The following is a 22,703-nucleotide window of genomic DNA, read 5'->3' on the forward strand; positions in this document are numbered from 1 at the left end:
CGACTCCCTTTAACCTTAATCTGGTTTTGGTGGTTGTTCATTCGGTTGCACTCTATAACACTATAGCAAAAACCTCTCTACAAAAAAAAAAAAAAAAGAAATATATAAAGCGAAAAATCATTCTTAGCATTATGACAGTTAATTAAAACTTCAAATTTTTTAAATTTTAAAACAAGTGACACGTTTTGTATAATACATTTAAAGAACTAATGAGCTAGCTTTAACTACCATACTTGAATTTCTTTGAATCAAGGAACTAAATTAAAAGATGTTTTTCAGCTAGAGGGGCGTGTATACACACGAAATGAGGGAAAGAAAAAGAGAGAAAGCACCTCCCCCGCCAAGGCCTGATCATGCTGGAATCCTATTTCCTCCCATTCTCCATCCCATTAAGGACCCTGGGTGCACTTTCCTGGTACCCGGCTTGAAGCAGAGGGGACAGGGACCCAAACCCCAGACATGTGAAATCCAGCTTCCCCTGCATGGCACGTAACCACTGCGCCACAGGGCAGCCTCAATTTCTATACGAATAAACAAGTAAGTTCACTTCTATATTTGTGAGGCTTAGTTTCAATAGTGACCGTGTTTCTTTCTGTTTGTGTCATTAAGAAATTAAGCTTCTCAGCAAGAAAATGCAGAGTGTCCTGACAGCGCTCCTATCACTGCTCTCCGTCTACATCATAGGTATAGGCGTGGGCCTCACAGTCCTCTCCAAAGTAAGTCGCTTCTTCTTGCACTGCGCATCTCTATAGCCTTGAATATTAGCATGTGAAAATAACTTCCATCTTTCCACAAGTTGTAAGCCTCAAAGTAGCTCACCTAATTAACATCTTCTTTTGCATCTGCAGGGCACAGCACCTGCAGAAGAGGTCTGTAGAAGACCTCTTTTCTTCCCTGAAATGATTAACCACAGTACAGGATTTACAGTGTTCTCTGTTTAAAGCCCGCTGATAGGAGATTAAGAGAACCATTTTATATGCTATCTTTCTGCTGCAGAGGTGAGGGGTAGGGAGGTGAGGGTGGAGTAATGCTGTTATCTATGAAAGCCCAAAGAGTAGACTTTAAGAGGGAAAAGGAGTAATGAAGAGATAAGAAGCTGCCTGAAAATACTGAACATATCTTAATAGTCAAAAAGCCCAAAGTTATAGAGAAAGAATATCTTTTAACTGAGCACATAAAAAGGGCTGTGTATATGTTAGGATTACCATAAATCCTACAGCCAACATCACTTAAGTTGTCATGTTTATTTATTGATGGACTAACAACATTTCAGAAATGGTCTGAAAATCATGAACTTTTATTGTATATCAAGTAAATATTAAAGTTCATCTTATTACAGTATGAAGTATCTGCCACAACTTTTATTGTATATCAAGTAAATATTAAAGTTCATCTTATTACAGTATGAAGTATCTGCCACAACTGTGAGAGCATAAAATGTTTTACAGACTTTCTTTTTCTTCTTGGCAGTCGAAATCTAACACTCTGAGAAACAAAGAAACAAAAGAAGATTCACAAAAGGTATAGATCAACACCTGTAAAGTATTTTCTGAGTTGTGGCTGGCTATAACTATTTCAAATCATAAGTATTTTTAGAAACAAGAAACATCATTGTCACTTCAACCACTGATACTAATGTTTTCCACTATTGAGAAACTCGATGATAATCTTAAGTGATAAACCATTATTTAAATTGGACAGTTCTCAATCCTAAAATTCTATTTAATGTACTCAAAGCCCAGAAGTGTTAACTATAGGTACAAATGTGTGGGGAGGTTGTTTCTGAGACTAGTAGCAGCAAAGAAGGAAAAGGCTCTGACACTGTGCAGAATCATCACTCAGTCTTAAGAGTGGGTTTTCCCCCATTTGTATTTACAGAAGAAGAGTGCACGACGTATTTTTCAGGAAATTGCTCAAGAACTATATCATAAGAGATACATAGAAACAAGCCAACAATCTGTAAGTATAAAATATCAAAAAGATGTAATACAGATAGAATGTCTGCAAAACTAAGTTGCCTATGGGGCCAGCAGGTGGCATGGTGGTTAAGATGCTGGACTCCCACAGGACTGACTATCATTTGAGTTCTAGAATTGGCAGCTTGAAAATCACACCTGGCATGTGTGTGTGAATGCCCAAAACCCCAGGAGAATAAAGGAGGAGGGATTGAGGCATTCAATACTGTCAGGGAGGTGGGGGTGATTTCTCACTTTCCTCTCACTATCTCTCTCTGTCTCTCTCTGACTAGTCCACACGCCCTAAGATAAAAAGATTAAGAAAAAAGAAAACTAAGCTGCCAACGAGCTGCCAATAGTCGTGTTCATGTTTTCCTTTAAAAGAGTCTGAGAGACTTGTAGTTAAAATATGTTTTTATATTGAACCTGTTTTGATCAATATGTAACAAGGGACATCTGATACAGTATTAAATAGCTCCAGGCAGGCATTTTAGTGACAGGGAAATGTTCAGAAACACACTGTATACAGGAAAGTTTTCAATCTAGACAAGTATGCTTTTGTGGCTTAAAAGCTACTTTTTACAGCATCTCACATGCAGCAATAGGCATTAAGTAGATGTTGCAAACATTTGTGGAAAAAACTACAAACAAAAAATCACTTGTTAGTGATAAGGTGAAAAGTCACATTAGAAAAGATGCAGCTAATGATATAAAACAAGTATTTTTCTTCCATCTGATAGGAAGAACACATCCATATTAGTTACAATACATTCTGACAGTGCTTCTTCCCAGACCTACGTAAAGAAGTTTTTGGTGTTTGTTTTTTTTTTTTAACAAGATATTAGGGGCTAGCAGATGGGATAGTGGATAAGGCGCTGGACTCCCACATGGCTGACCGTGGTTTGAGTCCCAAACCTGGAGGCTTGATACTCATGCGCGAGTGTGTACCTAAAATCCCAAGAGGAGAATGGAGTAGAAGGGACTGAGGTATGGCCAACCCCCGTGGGCGGTGATTTCTCACTTTCTATCTGTGGTACACATACCCTAGAGCAAAAATCTCTCTTTGAAAAATAAATAAAGGTGCTGTTCTAGAGGTAGTAGAGCAGATACTCAATTGTTCACGGTGCATGGTCAGGATGCTCAGATTTAAATGAAAATGTACACAAAATAATTAACTTTCCTAACAGTATTTTCCTCTTAATAGCAGCCAAGAGGATAGATGTAACAGGATACTTACACTGTGTTGTTGTTGTTGTTGTTGTTTAACCCATCTATTAAAAAGGACTTTGAGACAGGAGAGAGTATCATCCAGGTAGTCACTTCAGTCCTTTAGTGTATGTACAAATTCATAAAGGTGACGGCCAATTCACCCAAGATGCCATGCTCAACAATTACATAAACGTTCACATTTTTTCCTTATCATGGCTAGACTGTCTTTTTCCAGCAAAATGGCAAAGATAAGTGACCTGGAGGCAGACCTGAGAATAAGCATTGTAAAGTCCTTAACCAGGGCTTTGACAATGGCATCTGAACCAGAAAATTACTGTTTCAGGTTCCACCTCTTACTCTCAACAGGAACATGGTAACCTGCCCTTTAAGGTTACTGGAAAGTACGCTGGACCCAGAAGGCTAGAAGGCTTAGTAGTTGACAGGTTGCTTGGGGGATGGTATCATTGGATACATAATCTTAAACATGGCTTGTTATTTACCATTGCAGGAAAAAGACAACACTTACGAAAACAGAAGAGCACTTTCCAACTATGAAAAACCATAGAATTATTTCAACTTTTCAAACAAATCATGGAAAATCCAATTCCAGAAGCTATGGCAGGGTTAATGGACACAAACCAATCAGGTCTTTAAAAAAATAAAACAAACAACTAAAACTAAATAACAAATTCAACTGATTACAAAGAAAGATGCCAGAATATAAGGAATCTGTAACGAATAGAAATTATAAAAATACTAAAACCTAACAGAATAGAACTGAGAAATACTTTCCTAATTTGCCAAGAAAATTTTAAGCAACATAACATTTTCAAAAATTCTAGCCCTGGGGCTGGCAGGTGGCGTGGTGGTTAAGGATGCTGGACTTCCACATGGCTGACTACGGTTCGAGTCCTGGACCTGGCAGCCTTCTTTTTCTCTCTCTCTCTCTCTTCTCTCTCTCTCTCTCTCTCTCTCATTCTCTCTGTCCCTCTCTGGTGAAATTAAAAATAAATAAATAAATAAAGTTAAATAAGATAATCCTTTAAAATAAAAACTTTAGCCTGGGACCAGCAGTTAGCATAATGGCTATGTCACTGAACTCCCACGTAGTCGACCGTGGTTCGAGTCCCGGACACGGTGGCTTAAACTCACACCGGGCGCGTGTGCATGCGTGCCCAAGATCCCAAGAGGAGAATGGAGGAGAAGGGACTGCGACGTGGCCATCCCCCCTGGGGGGTGATTTCCCACTTTCTGTCTCTCTGTCTCTCTCTGTCTGTCTGGTGAGCGCATGCGCCCTATAGCAAAAATCTCTTCAAAAAAAAAAACTTTAGCCTAACATTTTTAAAAACTGGTAAAAATGTATACTATGTGCATTTCTTTTAGCATATGAGGTTATGTGATGACTGCTAACCTGAAGATGATTCTTGGAGGCAAATTATGTGCCTCAGTCTTGAGTAGGAGAATTGTCTTCAAGGGTAGTCGAAATTATAAGACAATTAAAATCAGTCAGGAGGGACTGAGGGAGGGAGGAAGGTGCCAACATTTGAGTTAGAGAAATTAATTTTTTAAAAATACCTTAGAGCAAAAATGATTTCCTCTCATATTATTTGGGTTGTCGGAAAAGTCAAGATGTATTTTTCTATGCAAAAATGTGTCACGAATCTTCCGATAACCCAATATAATGGGGTAGTGGTACAGTGCACAAATTCCTGCCAGGTTGCATACAAAACACCCATACCAGCAACAAAAGGTGAGACTAGCATAGACACTAGAGTAAGAATATGCTAAGCTAAAATACAGAAATTCAAAGCACAAAGTGAAGCACAGGAAACCTCAGAAGCAATCTATCACAACAGACTCTAGGTGTCAGCACTGTGCCAAGTAAGCTGTGCAACGCACTGACTCTAGTACCTTGCTGTACTGGTTTTCAACCCATTCAGAAAGGAGGCATCAGACAGGGGCTGCGCACAGCATAGATATTTGCGGACTTTGTTACCATTTCACTAGGAAAACAAGATGAGGATTGAATGCTACTCTGCCGTAAAAGATCTAAAGTACCCAAAAGTATGCATTCATTATTAAATATAAATTACAACTTATTAACGTATTTAATAAGTGTTAAGTGAAGGATAGTCTTTTTAAAACCCAGATACAATTTTTAAATATTTTCAGATCCTCTGAAAGCATTTCCATGAAGGTTTAAATCAGTGATATCAAACTTTTTTGATCACGTCTGTCCAGAAAAATAAAAAAAGAAGAGGAAGGAGCATGTCATTTCCCTGTATTAAGTATTTATTGTGTGTGTGCATATGTGAGTGTTTGCATATGTGGATATTGTATATGTGCATGTGTATATGTTTGTGTCTTATACACAGAAATAAAAAGTAAGCAATGCATAAATAGCAATATGAACAGAAATGCTAATATTTTCTTTCTATATTCAAAAATAAATCAGTCTTGTGTACTCTCTGAAGCATACAACCAACCCCCAGTTTGAAACTTCAGGCTTAGGTGAAATAAATGAACTTCTAAACCAGATGGCCAAAAAAAAAGAGCAAGCCCTAATTCCACCTAGGTGAATAAAAGAAATGCTGAATTACATCATTTGCTTTTCATTTCTGGGAGTCATTACATTTTGGTATTTATTTCCAGGGCTGAAAATACACTGTTCTTTGTGTAATAACCACTAGACAAAATGTCTATGATAAACCAGTATTTGATTCTGAATATGCCTTTCATAATATAAGCAAGGACTGGGTTTGAAAGACTGATTTTTTTAAGTTGAAATTTGGAATATACCTCCCTAACGAAAGGAGTTCTGTTTCCATAGGTCGTGTATATAAGAGAGTCTAGTATATACATAATATTCATTACCTTATCCATCCATCTAGCCAACTAGATTTGTTGAATGCTATACTATGATACAATCAAAGGCCTCTTTGGCACAATGTCCCTGGGTCACATTGTGCTCTCTCCCAACACCACCTGTTCACACTTTCAAGCTTCTGCATATGTTGTTCCCCTCTGCCTTGTAAAATGTTCCACAGACTACAAACACAACACCAATGTGAACCCCAACAAGAAACTTTCCCTAGTTCTCCCAAATGCTAGTGAATCTTTCCTTCTCTAGTCTCACAGCATTTGTCATATTTCTTATCGCATTATCCCGCCATCATACACCTGCCTTCTTTACTATTCTGTGTTTTAAAACTATAATCGAGGAACCAGCAGTTAGCGTAATGGCTATGTCGCTGGACTCCCACATAGTCAACCGCGGTTCGCGTCCCGGACCCGGTGGCTTAAAACTCACGCCGGGCGCGTGTGCGTGCGTGCCCAAGATCCCGAGAGAATGGAGGAAAAGGGATTGCAGCGTGACCATCCCCCCTGGGGGGTGATTTCTCACTTTCTGTCTCTGTGTCTCTCTCTGTCTGTCTGGCGAACGCACGCGCCCTATAGCGAAAATCTCTCAAAAAAAAAAAAAAAAACTATAATCGCATGTCTCCTTATTTCTCTTTTTATTTCCAACTGCCTAGGCACTAATCTCATACATACTAGACCCTCAAATGCCTTTATATAAACACAATTGAACAATGTTCCTACAGAAAAAAATTTTTCAGCACTTCAGCTGAGATGTGCAGCACACTTCATTCCCCAGCCGCTGATCCACCACTCTCCACAGACTGTTCCTTGCCTCCCTAACAGGATTCATTTTCCTGCTACCTGAACATCCAGAAGAATTTTCACTGGGGAGGATTAAGCTATAACTTTATGTTTAGATTTGAGTTTCCCATGGCAGTGAAAAGAACACTGAAACAACTTGTCATAGTCAGTTGGGCGGCTATGACAAATTACCAGAATGGGTGGCTTATAAACAACAGAAATTTATTTCTCTTAGTTCTGGAGGCCGGAAGTCTAAGATCAGCACACCAGCATGACTGGGTTCTAATAAAGACCCTCTTCAAAGATGCAGACTGACTTCTTGTATCCTCAAATGGCAGAGAGAAGTGAAGAATCGCAGGACCCTTGAAGGACATTAATCCCATTCTTGAGGGTGGATCCCTCACAACCTCATCTAATCCTAAATACCACCCAAAGGCCCCACTTGCTAATACCATCACAATGGGTAGTGTTCAATAGTGAATCTGACACAAACATTCAGCTCTTAACCTTAAAGGAGAAATGAATAGAAAGGCGAGGTGTTCTCATGTTTACGTACCTTACCCTCTGGACAAGAGTAGTTAAACCACATACCAAAAGATGTTAAAGGGATTTTCAAAACAAGTAACTTCTTTTTCATACCATATAAGACTTGAGAAACCCCGAGCTAATGGACACATTAAGTTTCTGTGATATCAAGTCACATAAACTGATAAAGAACACACAGACTATAAAACAAAATTAAAATGCACAATGAAACTTTGAATTCCAATTATTTAAAAGTTTCAGGGACCAGCAGTTGGCGTAATGGCTATGTCGCTGGACTCCCTTGTAGTCGACCGCGGTTTGAGTCCCGAACCTAGTGGCTTAAACTCACACCGGGTGTATGCGCATGTGTGCCCAAGACCCCGAGAGGAGAATGGATTGCGGCATGGCCATCCCCTCTGGGAGGGGTGATTTCTCCCTTTCTGTCTCTCTGTCTGTCTTTGTCTTTCTAGCAAGCACATGCACCCTATAGCAAAAATCTCTCCAAAAAAGTTTCAGACAGATTTAAAAGACACTGGCAAATATTTCAATCTGAACTGTGAACAAGTATAATAAAGCATAAAGCCAAACAAATTAGGATAGAGTGAAATAAACTTAATATTCATCAAATACCAATAATGAGACCAAGTTGGGCACTGTCTTATACATTAGATTCTTCAATCCTCTCAATAACCTCAAGGTGGATATCTGCCACTTTTTTGCACCAAGATTAATGACAGTACCAAGTAACTTGTATTTCAAATAGAGGTCAGTCCCAAAAGCCTTAGTTCTTTACACAAAACAATCCCACCAGCATCTTGCTGCTTTTTATTTAGATTGATGTGCACTTTAAGAATAAACTTGTCAGGGCCAGCAGGTGGCGTGGTGGTTAAAGGTGCTGGATTCCCACATGGCCAACTGGGGTTCGAGTCCCAGACCTGTGTGGCTGCTTTCTCACTTTCCCTTTCTCTCTCTCTGTTTCTGTCTGATCAAAATAAAAAATAATAACAAGTGGAAATAAATAAAGAAAAAGAAGTTTAAAAAAAAGAATAAACTTGTCAATACTAGCAGATGGCATGGTAGTTATATTGCTGGACTCTTACATGGCCAACCACGGTTCAAGTCCCAGGCCCAGTGGCTTGAAAATCATGCTGGACATGTGTGCATGCATGTCCAAGACCCTCAGAGGAGAAGGGATTGCTGTGTGGCCATCCCTTCTGGGGAGTGAGTTCTCATTTTCCCTCTCACTGTGTCTCCTCCTGGTGAGGTCACACATCCTAAGGAAAAAACCCTAAAAAAAAAAAAAAAAAAAAGGACCAGCAGATGGCATAATGGCTACGTCACTGGACTCCCATGTAGTTGACTGCAGTTCGAGTACTGGGCCTGGTGGCTTAAACTCACACCAGGCACATGTGCATGCATGCCCAAAATCCCGAGAGGAGAATGGAAAAGAAGGGATTACAGTGTGGCCATCCCCCCGGGGGTTGATTTCTCTCTGTCTCTTGTCTTTCTGGCAAGCACACACACCCTATAGCAAAAACTTCTCAAAAAAAAAAAAAAAAGGAGGAAGAAGAAGAAGAAACTTATCTAATTTAACCAGATCAATGATCCAAGGAGAAAATAAGAAAGTGGCCAACGGACTACATCTCCCAAAAGCACAGGCCTGGATGGCTTCACAGGAGAATTCTAACAAACTTAAAAAAAAAAAAACAGAATACAGAGCATTATGTTCCACAACACTTTTTTACAAAGTCACAAAGTCAGCAGCAAAGTGATATCAAAACATAATAAAGATAATACCCTCCCAATAAATAAAGGTCAAGTCCTTTATCAATAGCATTTATCAATAGCACTAATGAACATATTTTTATTTACAATTTTTGTACACAGGATCTATATTGATGCATTAAAAGAAGACTATTCTACTTAAGCCTAGAAATGCAAGGTGTATATATCTGAGAAGAGAACTGATAAGTCAAAAGAGGAAAAAAATGACATCTCCATAGCTTGAAAACTAAGGTGACAAAATTTAATATTGACTTGTAATTTTAAATTCTTTAAATACAAGATTGCCCCCCCAAAAAATGTATCTCAAGCCAAAATATAGCATAATATTTAAAGCAGAAATATTTTCATTAGTCAGAAACAAGACACAATGTTCACCTTTTTAGAAGTATTTATATAAAACAAACTTTCTACTACCTAAAAGTACATCAGAAGGGACCTCCTGGGGCCAGCTAGTGGTGTGGTGATTAAGGCAGTAGATTCCCACATGGGAGACCATGGTTTGAGTCCTAGACATGGCAGAGTAAATATTACACCAGGTAGGTGTGTGTGCCACAAAATCCCGAGAGGAGAATGGAAGACAAGGGATTGTGGCACGGCCATCTCCCTTGGGAGGTGATTTCTTACTTTTCCTCTCTCTATGTCTCTCTGCAGTGAGCACACATGCCCTATGGCAAAATACTAAAAAGAAAAAAAAAGGGAGGGCCTCCATAAGCAAAGCTGTCAAGTACCCAGTGTTGTGCTGGTAAATGTTTAACAATCCACTTAGAAGGGAGTGGCTATTTGTAGTGTTTGCTAACTTCCATGGTGTAAATACTCTTACCATGATCAATTTCAAATAATGTCCATGTGTAACAACCAGTTCACTAAATTCCCAGCAATATAACAATTAGCTCTTATGAGCCAATCTAAGCCAGATCCATCATACCACAGCTTAACATCCAGACATAGATACAGACACAAAGGGACTTCAAAAAGGTTGTGGGAAATGGAATTAAAGTTTACTTTGGCACAGAAAACATTTTGAGAGCCAAGCATAGTTTTTCCATAGCATGCATTTTCCATGAACATTTTGAAAAAGACTCCCTTGTATGTATGTGCTGGTAGGAATACATTTTTGGATACATTTAAATAGAAAAACAAAAAAAGCATAATAGGATTCTATTAAAATAAATAATTTACTTCATGTAGATATTTACACATTTATATAGACTACCCTTTTTTCTAAAGCTTTTTTTTTCTTTTTGGAGTTTTTTTTGTTTTGTTTTGTTTTGAGAGGTTTTTGCTATAGGGCGTGTGCACTCACCAGACAGACAGAGAGAGAGACAGAAAGCGAGAAATCACCCCCCCAGGGGTTTGGCCACGCCGCAATCCCTTCTCCTCCATTCTCCTCTCGGGATCTTGGGCACGCACTCACACGCGCCCAGCGTGAGTTTTAAGCCACTGGGTCCAGGACGCGAACCGCAGTCAACTACATGGGAGCCCAGCAACATAGCCATTACGCTAACTAAAAGTCCCATAAAGGTTTTTGTTTGTTTGTTTGTTTAAGGTTTCTGTCAGAGGGTGTGTGTGCTCACTGGAGAGAAACAAAAAAAGACAGTGAGAGGGAAAGAAATTAAGAAATCACCCCCCTAGGGGGGATGGCCACTCTATAATCCGTTCTCCTCTATTCTCCTCCTATGATTTTCAAGCCAAGTCTGGAGCTCAAACTGCAGTTAACCATGTGGGAGTTCAGCACTGTAGCCAGCACGCCACCTGCTGGTCCCATAGACTATCTTTTAAAGAATATTCAATATGCTTAAATAAGATTTTGGAATAGGAATGGATGAGAAACTTCATTGTATACCCTCTTGCAAGCTACCTTAACATTTTTTTTTAACACGAATTACTTCTTCACAAAAATTACAATTTTGAAAAATTTGACATGTCATTACATTTTCATTTTACCATATAATTCTCCTTTTCTTGATCAGATACTTTTCCCTTTTTTTATGCTTAAAATAATTATCACTAGATTTAACAACTCTAGCCAAAATTGGTCTGTAAACCAAATAAACTGAAATTAGAAGACACATTTTCACCTTCTGTTTTTTCTTTTCAAAACTAATCTGATTAACAAAATGCCTGTGGTTTAACTACAAGACATTTACCGAAAATATTATACAAGTAATCATTTTACCTACAACTGCTTTTAGTTAAAAAATAAATTACACCAAGTATGCAGAGCACACTCAGACATCCTTAAAACAGGCCAGTATTCATGAGCTCACATGGCAAGGCCACTTTGCACCTCACGGCATTCACACAGTTTCACATGGAAATCATCAGGATCTAATTAGTGCGTTGGAGAAAGGAAGCAATAATAGAGTGCCAAGGAGCAGGCTGCAAAATTTATAGGTCACTAAAGGTCACCCCTAGCAACAAGACCTCTTGTCTCAGGTTTGCAATGTGTCACATGCCAGACTCCTTAGACGCAACAGGCAGCTCTGTACATCTACAATCAACTAGCTTGTTTTCGATCCTTGGTGGAGACTGCCCTCTTGTCCAGTTTGACTTCCTCTCCATTTTAGTGTCAGAAACACGAGGAAATAAAATTTGTGATTAGACTGACGTTTATTTCCCCCTGTTCTTCCACCTCCTGCTATGCCAGGAAGTAGCTTTAAAAGTCTATCATGTGGTTGCCCAACAGGACACAGGAAGCCAGGACCTTACAACCTGATGACTAGTGAGAGTAATGCAGAGAGATGGAGCTGAGGCTTAATTACACAGGGAATCGCACTGAAATAAGGTCAGGCCCTGAATTACTAAGGAGGACATTTACCAGATTTTTCAGTGTGCAACACACATATGATATGTGGATGCTCACGTGTAAAGCAGTTTTTCTCTACCATAAGAAACCATTCAACAACAGGACTGTAAAAATGGACATGAAGACAGATGAAATATCTGTTCCATCTGTTCTTTTCCCCACCATTCTAGGTCTATAGAATTCTCCATTTTCCAACCATCGATACAAATCTGAAACAATTTGGCAAATAAGATAAGCATTAAATCTGAAGGGACTAAGACCTGGGGTATAGGGAGGTGGGGAGATGGACAAGAAGAAATTAAGGTGCAGGCAGATGTTAATACAAATCCACACAGAACTCCACTGCTATACAAAACAAGAGCATTATTCTAAGACAGAGATGTCCATGCTATCTGATAACTATGTCACTTACAAAATGATAATGAATTTCTTTAAAATGTATGCAAGCTCTTAGTTTTTAAAGTGAAGGCCAACCCAGGCAGTAACACAGAAAAACTGAAGATTTTTATATACTAGCATGTGCTACTTCTAAAATAACTTTTATAGTATTATAAATTAACTTATAAAAATGTAAAAGAGTTACAGTCATAACTTTCTAAATGACCTCAAATGCTAACCACATTAAGTTAAAACACATTAAGTCACATTAAGTGCCAGAGTCATAGCAAATGTGAAGAGATAGGAAATCACCCATTTCTTCTGATATTATTTCTTCATTCAATACTGCTGAAGCCTAAGACCATGCAATCAAAACACTGAATGTTATACAAAGAAGTGATATGTGCTAGAACATGAATAGTCTTTAGAGAAGAAAAACAGATCTATCATTTTTAGAGTCTAGGTCAAGAGATGCAAAATGCAAAACAAAATACCCATGACATTCTGCAGGTACATGTGAGTAGATTAAAAGGCATCATTTATTGCCTGACTCTGTTTAAAAGCTAATAAGTAAATGGTTCAAGTTCCATTTAAAACCAGAGAATACAGACACATTTTAGCTTTCCATGTCAGGCAGGCAGGCTAAGCTAAGTATTAATTATTACCACTGCAAGGGAAGCACTAGAGTTCTATAAAATCCACATTAAGATGAACATTAACCAAGGTGATATTCTACATGGGTTAACTATAATTATTTCAAATTCCAGACTATTCTAAGAAATACTAGACAATGTTTAATTGTGCATAAAATCACACATTCCAATAAACAGCTATGCTGGGTAAGAACTGGCCTGACCACACTTACCGTTTTCCACATAGGGATGAAAGGGAAGGACCAGGGCAAGAATGACCCGGCCTCTAGTTGGCTCCAAGACACTTCTAATATCTTTTAACAAAGTCAGAGGCTGATCACAGCGATCCAGCAAATTCAAGCAGCTGATGACATCATACTGGAACCCTGTATTCTGCCATTCATTTATACCAAGCACTCTGGAAAATCAAAAAGAACTGGATTATTATAACCCCAGTTAAAGACTTCTTTAAAAAACAACTCAGGGGATCAGCAGATGGCATAATGGTTACATCACTGACTCCCATGTAGTTGACTGCTATTCAAGTCCCAGACTCAGTGGCTTAAAACTCATGCCGGGGGACTAGCAGTTGGCGTAATGGCTATGTTGCTGGACTATGTAGTCGACCGTGGTTCAAGTCTCAGACCTGGTGGCTTAAACTCACATCAAGCGCATGTATGTGCATGCCCAGGATCCCAAGAGGAGAATGGAGGAAAAGGGATTGCGGTGTGGCCATCCCCCCTGGGGGGTGATTTCTCCCTTTCTGTCTCTCTGACTCTATCTTTCTGGCAAGTACACACACCCTATAGCAAAAACCTCTCAAAAAAAAAAAAAAACCTACTCACGTCGGGCACAAATGCATGTATGCCCCAAATCCCGAGAGAACGGAGGAGAAAGGATTGAACTGTGATCATCCCCCTTGGGGGGTGGTTCCTTGCTTTCTTTCTCTCTGTCTCTCTTCATGTTTCCAGCAAGTACACACATCCTACAGGAAAAACTCTTAAAAAAAAATTCCTGAACATCAGTTAATGAATGAGAGTCCTTTTAAACATTCACTATAATTTAATCACAAAGTATATCATATATTCGTGTTTTCAATTCATAGGGTCCCTCCTATTCTTAAGAATGGCTAGAGGGCTGGCAGGTGGCATGGCGGTTGCTACGCTGGACTCCCACGTGGCCGATGGCAGTTCCAGTCTCAGACCTGGTAGCTTGCTTTCTCACTTTCCCTTTCTCTCTCTGTCTCTCTGGTCAAATTTTAAAAATAGAAAATAATAATAATAATAGTAAGAAATAAAATTAAATAAATTTTAAAAAAAAGAATGGCTAGAGGTGCACAAAATAATCCCCATTTATAATCTATGATCTTTTTTAAAAGCTTATTTGTTTCATCTATAAGAAAGAGATAAAGACAGAGAGCACCCTCAAAATGGTCCTGAGCCATGATCCACTCCTAGCCAGCCCCAGAACATAGGGACACACGTGCCTGGAGTATTCAGGGAGGTCTCTGAGATCTGAGCCAGAACCCTCCCACATGGGCAGCCTCACAGTGTCACGTTTTACTGCTATGCCACTGTGTGGCCACCCTATTATCGTCTGAGCACATCTCTGTTCCAAGGAGAGATGCTACTTTATACTCTAGAATCTACATATCTGAATAGCTATACAGAGAAAGAGAAAACACAGGGCATCCTATTAGGTTATGGAGTAGCAAACTACAACGGAGTTAAAAAAAAAATGTGTCACCAATTTTATATATATGCATATATATGTGTATATGCCGCAATCCCTTCTCCTCCATTCTCCTCTCAGGATCTTGGGCATGCACGCACACGCGCCCGGCGTGAGTTTTAAGCCTACAGGTCAGGGGCTCCACCAGGTCAGCATAGCCATTACGCCATCTGCTAGTCCCGGATAAGCACTCTTAAAGTGAGCCACATTGCTTCCTCACTCTTTCTCTTTCTCTATCTTTCTCCAGCAAACACATGTACCCTCTAATAAAAAAAAAAAAAAATTTTAAAAACTGGGGCCAGCCAGGTAGCATTGTGGTTAAAGTAGCTGAATCCCACATGACCAACTGGATGGTTCAATCTCAAGACAACAAAGAAGGAAATGTTGGGTAGTTGACCCCTAGTGGGTACTTTCTCATTTTTTCTGTCTCTCTGCAGGAAGCACATATAGCAAATTTAAAAAATACTCTGAAATCTCAGTCATACACACACATACACACACACACACATTTTTTAGTCCTTTAGGATGTTTTTATCTACAGAAAGTGGGAATTTTTATATCAGGAGTCTTTGTTAGCCTTAATAACATTAAGGAATTCTATACTTAAGAATTCTATACTTTTAGGGTCAGCAGGTGACATGGTGGATAAAGGCTCTGGATTCCCACATGACCGACCGTGGTTCGAGTCCCAGACCTGGTGATCTGCTTTCTTGCTTTCCCTTTGTCTCTCTGTCTCTCTTTAGTCAAATTAAAAAACAGTAATAACAACGAATAGAATTAAATAAATAATTCTTCAAAAAAAAAAAGAATTCTATATTTCTATACCTCTGTTTGGAAATATCAGTCAGAATATGATAGGTCAGACATGTTATAAGACAGAGAGGTGGGGACCAGCAGATGGCATAATGGTTATGTCACTAGACTCCCACATAGTCAACACCCAAATAGTTGACTGCAGTTTGAGTCCCAGACCCAGAAGCTTAAAATGCATGCCAAGTGCACGTGTATGCATGCCCAAAATCTAGAGAATAGAATGGAGGAGAAGGGATTGCAGTACAGCCATTCCCTCTTGGGGGGTGGGGGATTTCTCCTTTCTGTCTCTCTTTCTTTCTCTGTCTCTCCAGCGAGCACATGTGTCCTAGAGAAAAATCTCTTAAAAAGAGAGAGGTGAAAAAGAAAACACAAAATGAATCTTTGCTAAACGAGTCTTTAATAATGCTGAAGAGATACAGTAGAGATAACTTAGAAGATCTAAAAGAATAATGAAGGTAGTTTTGAAAACTCATTAGCATAATGTCATTTTATAGCATTCTGAATAGCAGAATAAAAAAGAACACAAGCCACTCAATTGCATCTGCTTTTCAATTTATATTTTTATGAAACTAAAGCTTCCTCCAACAACAGTCTGACAGACTTCAAGGGACTAGTCAAGAGTTCCCTGCTGTACAGATGTCTTATTGCACAGAATATTGCATGAAATAAGCAGGGCATTAGGACTTCAAAATCACTTTGTTGTACTGAAATCAACTACACTAATGATTTTAGAAGCTGGATTTAGCTCATTCAAAGAAGAATTTCAAAATATTCCTGTAAAAATTCTATCTTTGAGACAAAAATTTTATCAATTCCCATTGTAAAAACTGAAATGAACAATTAAAATGAAAGAACTATTTATATGTTAATGACTTAGCCAAAGAGCCAATTTAAAATCAAAAATTGCAAAAGACGGGACCAGCAGTTAGCATAATGGCTATGTCGCTGGACCCCCATGTAATCAACCGCGGTTCGCCTCCCAGACCCAGTGACTTAAAATTTACACTGGGCACATGCGCGTGCGTGTCCAAGATCCTGAGAGGAGAATGGAGGAGAAGGGACTGTGGCGTGGCCATCTCCCTGGGGGGTGATTTCTCGCTTTCTGTCTCTCTGTCTCTCTCTGTCTCTGGCGAGTGCATGTGCCCTATAGAAAAAAACACTCAAAAAAAATTGAATTTAAAAAAAAGTAAAAAATCTTAGGTCTGAATGCAATGAAGCAGAAGCCAAACATCATCAGCATGTTTAAATCTAAAATAATCTCACTAAACACATCTCAAAATTAGTTGCAAGTAGGTAGTTTCCATGTAGGTAATTTTGAAAAGTAGAAAACATGCTCAATCAGAAAATTATAACTTTAATGCTGGGACATTTAAACATATATGTACAGAAGCTCAATTTTATTCTTATTCTCTTCTGTCATTCTCATTTGTAAGCTTAGTTTCATTGATGAAAGCAAATTTACTAGCCCTACATAAATTGTACATTTGCCCAAGAATATTAAAAAAGTTGTTAAAGTTCTCCCCTTTGATAAAAAATGAGAGACTGAGTTGTTCAAGTTCATGCTGCAAATAGCTAAAAAAGTAAAAATTCTTTTTTTTTTTTTTTTGGCATGGCAATCCAAATTTTTTTTCACTACTCATGCTAAATTATACAAAACAGCACCACTTTAATGAAGGCTTTTAGTAAAAACTCTTTTTTTTTTCTTTTTAAACAGATCTCTTCATGTCATGAACTTCTTTGCCTCAGCCTTTCAAGTCACTAGGATTGCAGGCAAATATCACCATGCTGGGAGTTAGGCTGGACCAGGAATTGAACCCCAGCTTTCCCTATGGTCCCAAACTGTGGAGCACAGCATCCTACCACTTATGCCACTAAGACTGGGCCACAGCAGAAATTCTTTTTTTTTTTGGAGAGGTTTTTGCTATAGGGAGCGTGTGCTCGCCAGACAGAGAGAGAGACAGAGAGACAGAAAGCGAGAAATCACCCCCCAGGGGGGATGGTCACACCACAATCCCTTCTCCTCCATTCTCCTCTCGGGATCTTGGGCATGCACACACACGCGCCCGGCGTGAGTTTTAAGCCACCAGGTCTGGGACGCGAACCGTGGTTGACTACGTGGGAGTCCAGCGACATAGCCATTACGCTAACTGCTGGTCCCCAGAGCAGAAATTCTAACTCAGAAATTCTCCTAGAATGTTATTCAGGTCAATAAACCAGCTCTCTCCATAAAAGATAAGAAACGGCCTGATGATCGTTCTTTGAATAAATCCTTCCGTCTTAGTAGGCCGAGAGTGAATGGTAATGGCAATCTGTTGGTACCATCCTAAATCATCATAGATAGATTTGTCTAGTGTTCTTCATGAAGATTTCTAGATGTTTCCTAACGTCTCTTTCAAGTACCTGAAGGAACTTCTCTCTTCTCTAATATTTTTTTTAATTTTCCCAAAGGCAAGTACACTTGCCAGAGAGAGACAAAGAGAAAGAAAGAGAAGGAGAGTGAGAAAACATCCCTCATGGTGGTCGTGCCACAATCCCTTCTCCTCCATTTCTCCTTTCAGGATTTTGGGCATGCACACACATTTGTTCAGGGTGCTTCTCTAGCCAGCAGGTCCAGGACTGGAACTGCACAGCTGGACATGTGCAGTTAACCAGCATCTTTAACCACCACGCCCTGGCTGGCCCAATATCAGTTTAAAATAAATTTCCTTTCCCTCCTCCTCCTATTTGGTCTTTCCTCCAGGCTAAAAATTTCCATATTTTGCAAATGTTCAATCTAGTCCTGCTCCAAAAGCTATACTGAGGCTCTACCTCTAGGATTAGTCTGTAAAAGCAGAAACATGTGGGCAAGTGAATGATTGGCCAAGCTACAGTAGCATGTGCTAGACACTGCTGTTTGCCAGACTGAGGCCACCTTAAAAAGCTGATTAAAGGGACTAGCGGGTGGCGTGGTGGTTAAGGCGCTGGACACTCCCACATGGCCGACAGGGGTTCAAGTCCTGAATCTGGTGGCTTGCTTTCTCACTTCCTCTCTCTCTCACTCTCACCCTCAATCTCTCTCTAGTCATATTAAAAAATAAATGAGTGAATAAATTAATAAAATAAAGTTATTAAAAAAAAAAAAGCCGATTAAATTCCCAGCCCACCTTGAAAAGCCTGGCCACAGCTACATCCAGCTATATAGGAGGCTAAGGCAGGAAGATCACTAACTCACAGCCAGTGCAAGTAATACAGTGAGGTCCTGTCTAAAAACACCATAGCCACATCTACGCTCACATGCACCAAGAGGAAAAAAAAGGCAAGTGAGTGAGTGCAAAATTCTATCTACTTTCTCTCTAAAGCTAAACAAGGCTTCCAGAATATTATGGAGACGGAAGCAGGCTCTAGTTCCATCACTCCCTTTTTATTTTCACTCAATATATAGAATCTCCCAAACAGCAGAATCCACATTACACTCTTCTTTTTAAGTCTTTCAAGTACCAGATGGTCTTAAAATCAAGATTTGACATTTCACATCCATTATCACTGACGGCTATTATTTTAAAACCACACACAACAGAAAATAGCAAGTATTATCAAGGATGTGGAGAAATTAGAACCCTTCTGTACTGTTGGTGGGAACATAAAATGGTGCAGCTGCTATAGAAAATGTATGCCAATTTCTCAAAAAATTAAACAGAATTACCATGTGCTCAAACAATTCCACTTTTGGGTGCATATCCAAAACAAGTGAAAACAGGGGCTCAAATAGATATCTGCATACCCACGTGCAAAGTAGCATTATTCACAACAGCCAAACTGTAGAAGCAAACCAAGTGTCCATCAACAGACGAACAGATCAATAAAATGTCATATACAGGGACCAGCAGTTGGCGTAATGACTATGTCACTGGACTCCCAAGTAGTTGATTGTGGTTCAAGTCCTGGACCCAGTGGCTTAAACTCATGCTGGGTGCATGTGTGTGCATGCCCAAGATCCTGAGAGGAGAAGAGAGGAGAAAGGATCGCAGCATGGCCATCCTCCCTGGGGGGTGATTTCTCGCTTTCTGTCTGTCTCTCTCTGCCTTTCTGGAGAGTGCACATGCCCTATAGCAAAAACCTCTCAAAAAAAAAAAAAAAAAGTCACATATATCCATATGATGGAATATTATTGAGCCTTAATGTAAATTTTGGCACATGCTACAGCACAGATGATTCTTAAAGACATTATGTTAGGTAAAGTAAGTCAGTCACAAAGGACAAATGTATGAGTCCACTTACATCAGGTACATAAAACAGACATATTCATCAAGAGAAAGAATGGTGGTTGTCAGGGCTAGGATGACGGAAGAACAGAGAGTTACTGCTTAGTGGGTACAGAGTTTCAATGTCACTGGACTCCCAAGTAGTTGATTGTGGTTCAAGTCCTGGACCCAGTGGCTTAAACTCATGCTGGGTGCATGTGTGTGCATGCCCAAGATCCTGAGAGGAGAAGAGAGGAGAAAGGATCGCAGCATGGCCATCCTCCCTGGGGGGTGATTTCTCGCTTTCTGTCTGTCTCTCTCTGCCTTTCTGGAGAGTGCACATGCCCTATAGCAAAAACCTCTCAAAAAAAAAAAAAAAAAGTCACATATATCCATATGATGGAATATTATTGAGCCTTAATGTAAATTTTGGCACATGCTACAGCACAGATGATTCTTAAAGACATTATGTTAGGTAAAGTAAGTCAGTCACAAAGGACAAATGTATGAGTCCACTTACATCAGGTACATAAAACAGACATATTCATCAAGAGAAAGAATGGTGGTTGTCAGGGCTAGGATGACGGAAGAACAGAGAGTTACTGCTTAGTGGGTACAGAGTTTCAGAGAGGAAGAAGAAAACCTTCTGGAAATAGATCTCTGCACAACAATGTGAAGATACTTCATACCACTAAACTGTATGATTCCAAATAGTTAAAATGGCAGATTTTATGTTGTGTATATTTTGCCCCAATTAGAGAGGAAAAAGCCCACAAGATTTGAGAATGCTAGATTCTAAGTGGGAAACAAGGCCCTACACTTGAGCTACCATTTCCAAGCAGTCTCTCACTAAGTCTTTTCCTCCATGTGATGCCAATTCTGCTGCTCCAGAAAACACTGCCTTGTAAAAATTATTTCTCGCTAAATGTCTACCCAATTATGTAAAGTTTTTTTTAATCCTTAATCATGGAAATTGTGTCCGATGCACATCCTTTAAATATAAGCTGAGCATTCCTAATCCCCAAATACAAAATGCTCCAAATCCCAAAAGTGTTTGAGCATTGACATGACACAACAAGTGGAAAATTCTATGCTTGACTTCATGTGATGGATCCCAGTCAAAATGCTACAAAGCAAAAATACTGTATAAAATTAAATTTGGGTAGTGTATAAGGTATATATGAAACAAATGTTTTATGTTTAGACAAATACACAAAACATAATATATTATGTTACACAAATATTCCAAAATCTCGGGGAATAAAAATTGAAACACTTCTGTCCCTAAGCATTTCAGAAAAGGAATATTCACTGTGATACACTTTTATTAGGCTTTTGCTATAGGGTGTGTACACTCACCAGAGAGACAGAGAGGGAAAGTGAGAAATCCGCTGCCCCCTGCCACACACACACACATTCCAGGGAGAGAGCCATGCTGCAATTCTTTCTCCTATATTCTCCTCTTGGGATTTTGAGCACAAACACATATGTGCCTGGAATGATTTTCAAGCTTCTGGGTCTGAGAGTCAAACTGTAGGACATGTAGGAATCCAGCATCTTAACTACCACTCCACTTGCTGGCCCTATGATAAACTTTCAAGAAGAAATATAACTAAAACCAAGAAATATATCCCAAACCATGTCTAAATATTATACCTGTATTTCTTCTTCTGAAGTTGCCATATCATAGTTTCAGAAAGCTCAGTGGCATAGATTTCTTCAAAATGAGGGCTCATGATTTTTGTGACTTCTCCATCTCCAGCACCTAAATCAAGAAGTCTATGGGTTTTCCAGTCTGGGTTAATTTTAAGCAGTCTCTGAAACTGATCTGGTGAAAACACAAACATTGAGCCTCTTCCTAGCAACCTGGAGGAGGAAAAAAGGACAAAAATGGAAGAGTCTATGCAAATTAAATAGTACCCATACATATACAAAATGAACACAGTGATTCAGCACCAACAACTTTTGAACTCTTAAAATTTTTACCAAATGATTAAACCATGTTATCTTTTATATAATGCATGCTTAAAAACAAAGTTAGTAAGATAAAAATATATATATACTTCCAGATAGTATCCATCTCTGGAATTACAAATAGTACCCCAAAAGGCGTGGGAAAGGAAAGGAGTAAAAAGTAGAAAAGGAATGGGTGAGAAAGTAAGGGAAAGGAAGAAATACACAATAAATTAAAGACATGAATGAGAAGAATTTAATTCAAAATAGAAAGAAAAGGTAGAGTAACACAAAGCCTGGCAGTCAATTTAAAAAGATGATAAGCTGGGACCAGCCTGTGACATAGTGGTTAAGGTGGCTGGATCCCATGTGGCTGACTACACAGTTCAAGTGTCAGACCCGGAGGCTTGAAAGTCATGCCAGGCATGTGTGCATGTGTGCCCAAAATCTAAGAGCAGAATGGAAGGGAAGAGATTGTGGTGTCGTTCTCTCTGGGGGGTGCTTTCTCATTTTCTCTCTGACAAGTGCACACAGCCTATAACAAACTAAAAGTAAAAAAGACAGGATTGGACCAGCAGTTGGCCTAATGGCTATGTCGCTGGACTCCCATGTAGTCAACCGTGGTTCAAGTCCCAGACCCAGTGGCTTAAACTCACGCCGGGTGCATGTGCGTGCGTGCCCAAGATCCTGAGAGAATGGAGGAGAAAGAAATTGCAGTGTGGTCATCCCCCTAGTGGGTGATTTCTCACTTTCTGTCTCTGTCTCTCTCTACCTTTCTGGTGAGCACATGCACCCTATAGCAAAAACCTCTCCAACAACAACAACAAAAAAAGACAGGATAAGAGAATCAGACCAAAACACTGAGCAATAACACTAGGCAGAGAAATCAAATAGGTAAGAGAGCCATTTCTAATGTGAAACTAAACTATAGGTGAGAAAAATAGCTTTAGTATAATAGTTTTTTTTAACAAATTATTTTATTTAACTTTATTTATTTATTTATTTTTAATTTGACCAGAGAGGGACAGAGAGAGAG

General features: G+C 39.3%; 2 protein-coding genes across 4 annotated transcripts in view; one reads left to right on the forward strand and one right to left on the reverse strand.

The window, feature by feature from the left end:
* IGSF6 (immunoglobulin superfamily member 6) overlaps positions 1-3,745 on the forward strand; it is a 10,777-nt gene extending 7,032 nt beyond the window's left edge. Inside the window, exons 3-6 of one of the 2 annotated variants that reach the window (XM_006161091.3) lie at positions 610-716; positions 1,471-1,521; positions 1,879-1,959; positions 3,673-3,745. In XM_006161091.3, coding sequence (XP_006161153.1) covers positions 610-716; positions 1,471-1,521; positions 1,879-1,959; positions 3,673-3,729 — 296 coding nt within the window. In that variant the 3' untranslated portion in view covers positions 3,730-3,745. The remainder of the gene's footprint in view (positions 1-609; positions 717-1,470; positions 1,522-1,878; positions 1,960-3,672) is intronic. The other variant, XM_014592673.2, reaches the window with a different exon arrangement.
* The window catches only part of METTL9 (methyltransferase 9, His-X-His N1(pi)-histidine), a 61,470-nt gene that overhangs the window by 16,191 nt on the left and 22,576 nt on the right, over positions 1-22,703 (reverse strand). For both annotated transcript variants that reach the window (XM_006161090.3, XM_014592674.2), the window contains exons 3-4: positions 21,371-21,580; positions 13,184-13,368 (exon numbers count right to left, since the gene is read on the reverse strand). In XM_006161090.3, the coding sequence (XP_006161152.1) occupies positions 13,184-13,368; positions 21,371-21,580 (395 nt within the window). The remainder of the gene's footprint in view (positions 1-13,183; positions 13,369-21,370; positions 21,581-22,703) is intronic.

Source organism: Tupaia chinensis, unplaced genomic scaffold (genome assembly GCF_000334495.1).
Source record: "Tupaia chinensis unplaced genomic scaffold, TupChi_1.0 Scaffold138136_1, whole genome shotgun sequence".
NCBI lineage: Eukaryota > Metazoa > Chordata > Mammalia > Scandentia > Tupaiidae > Tupaia > Tupaia belangeri.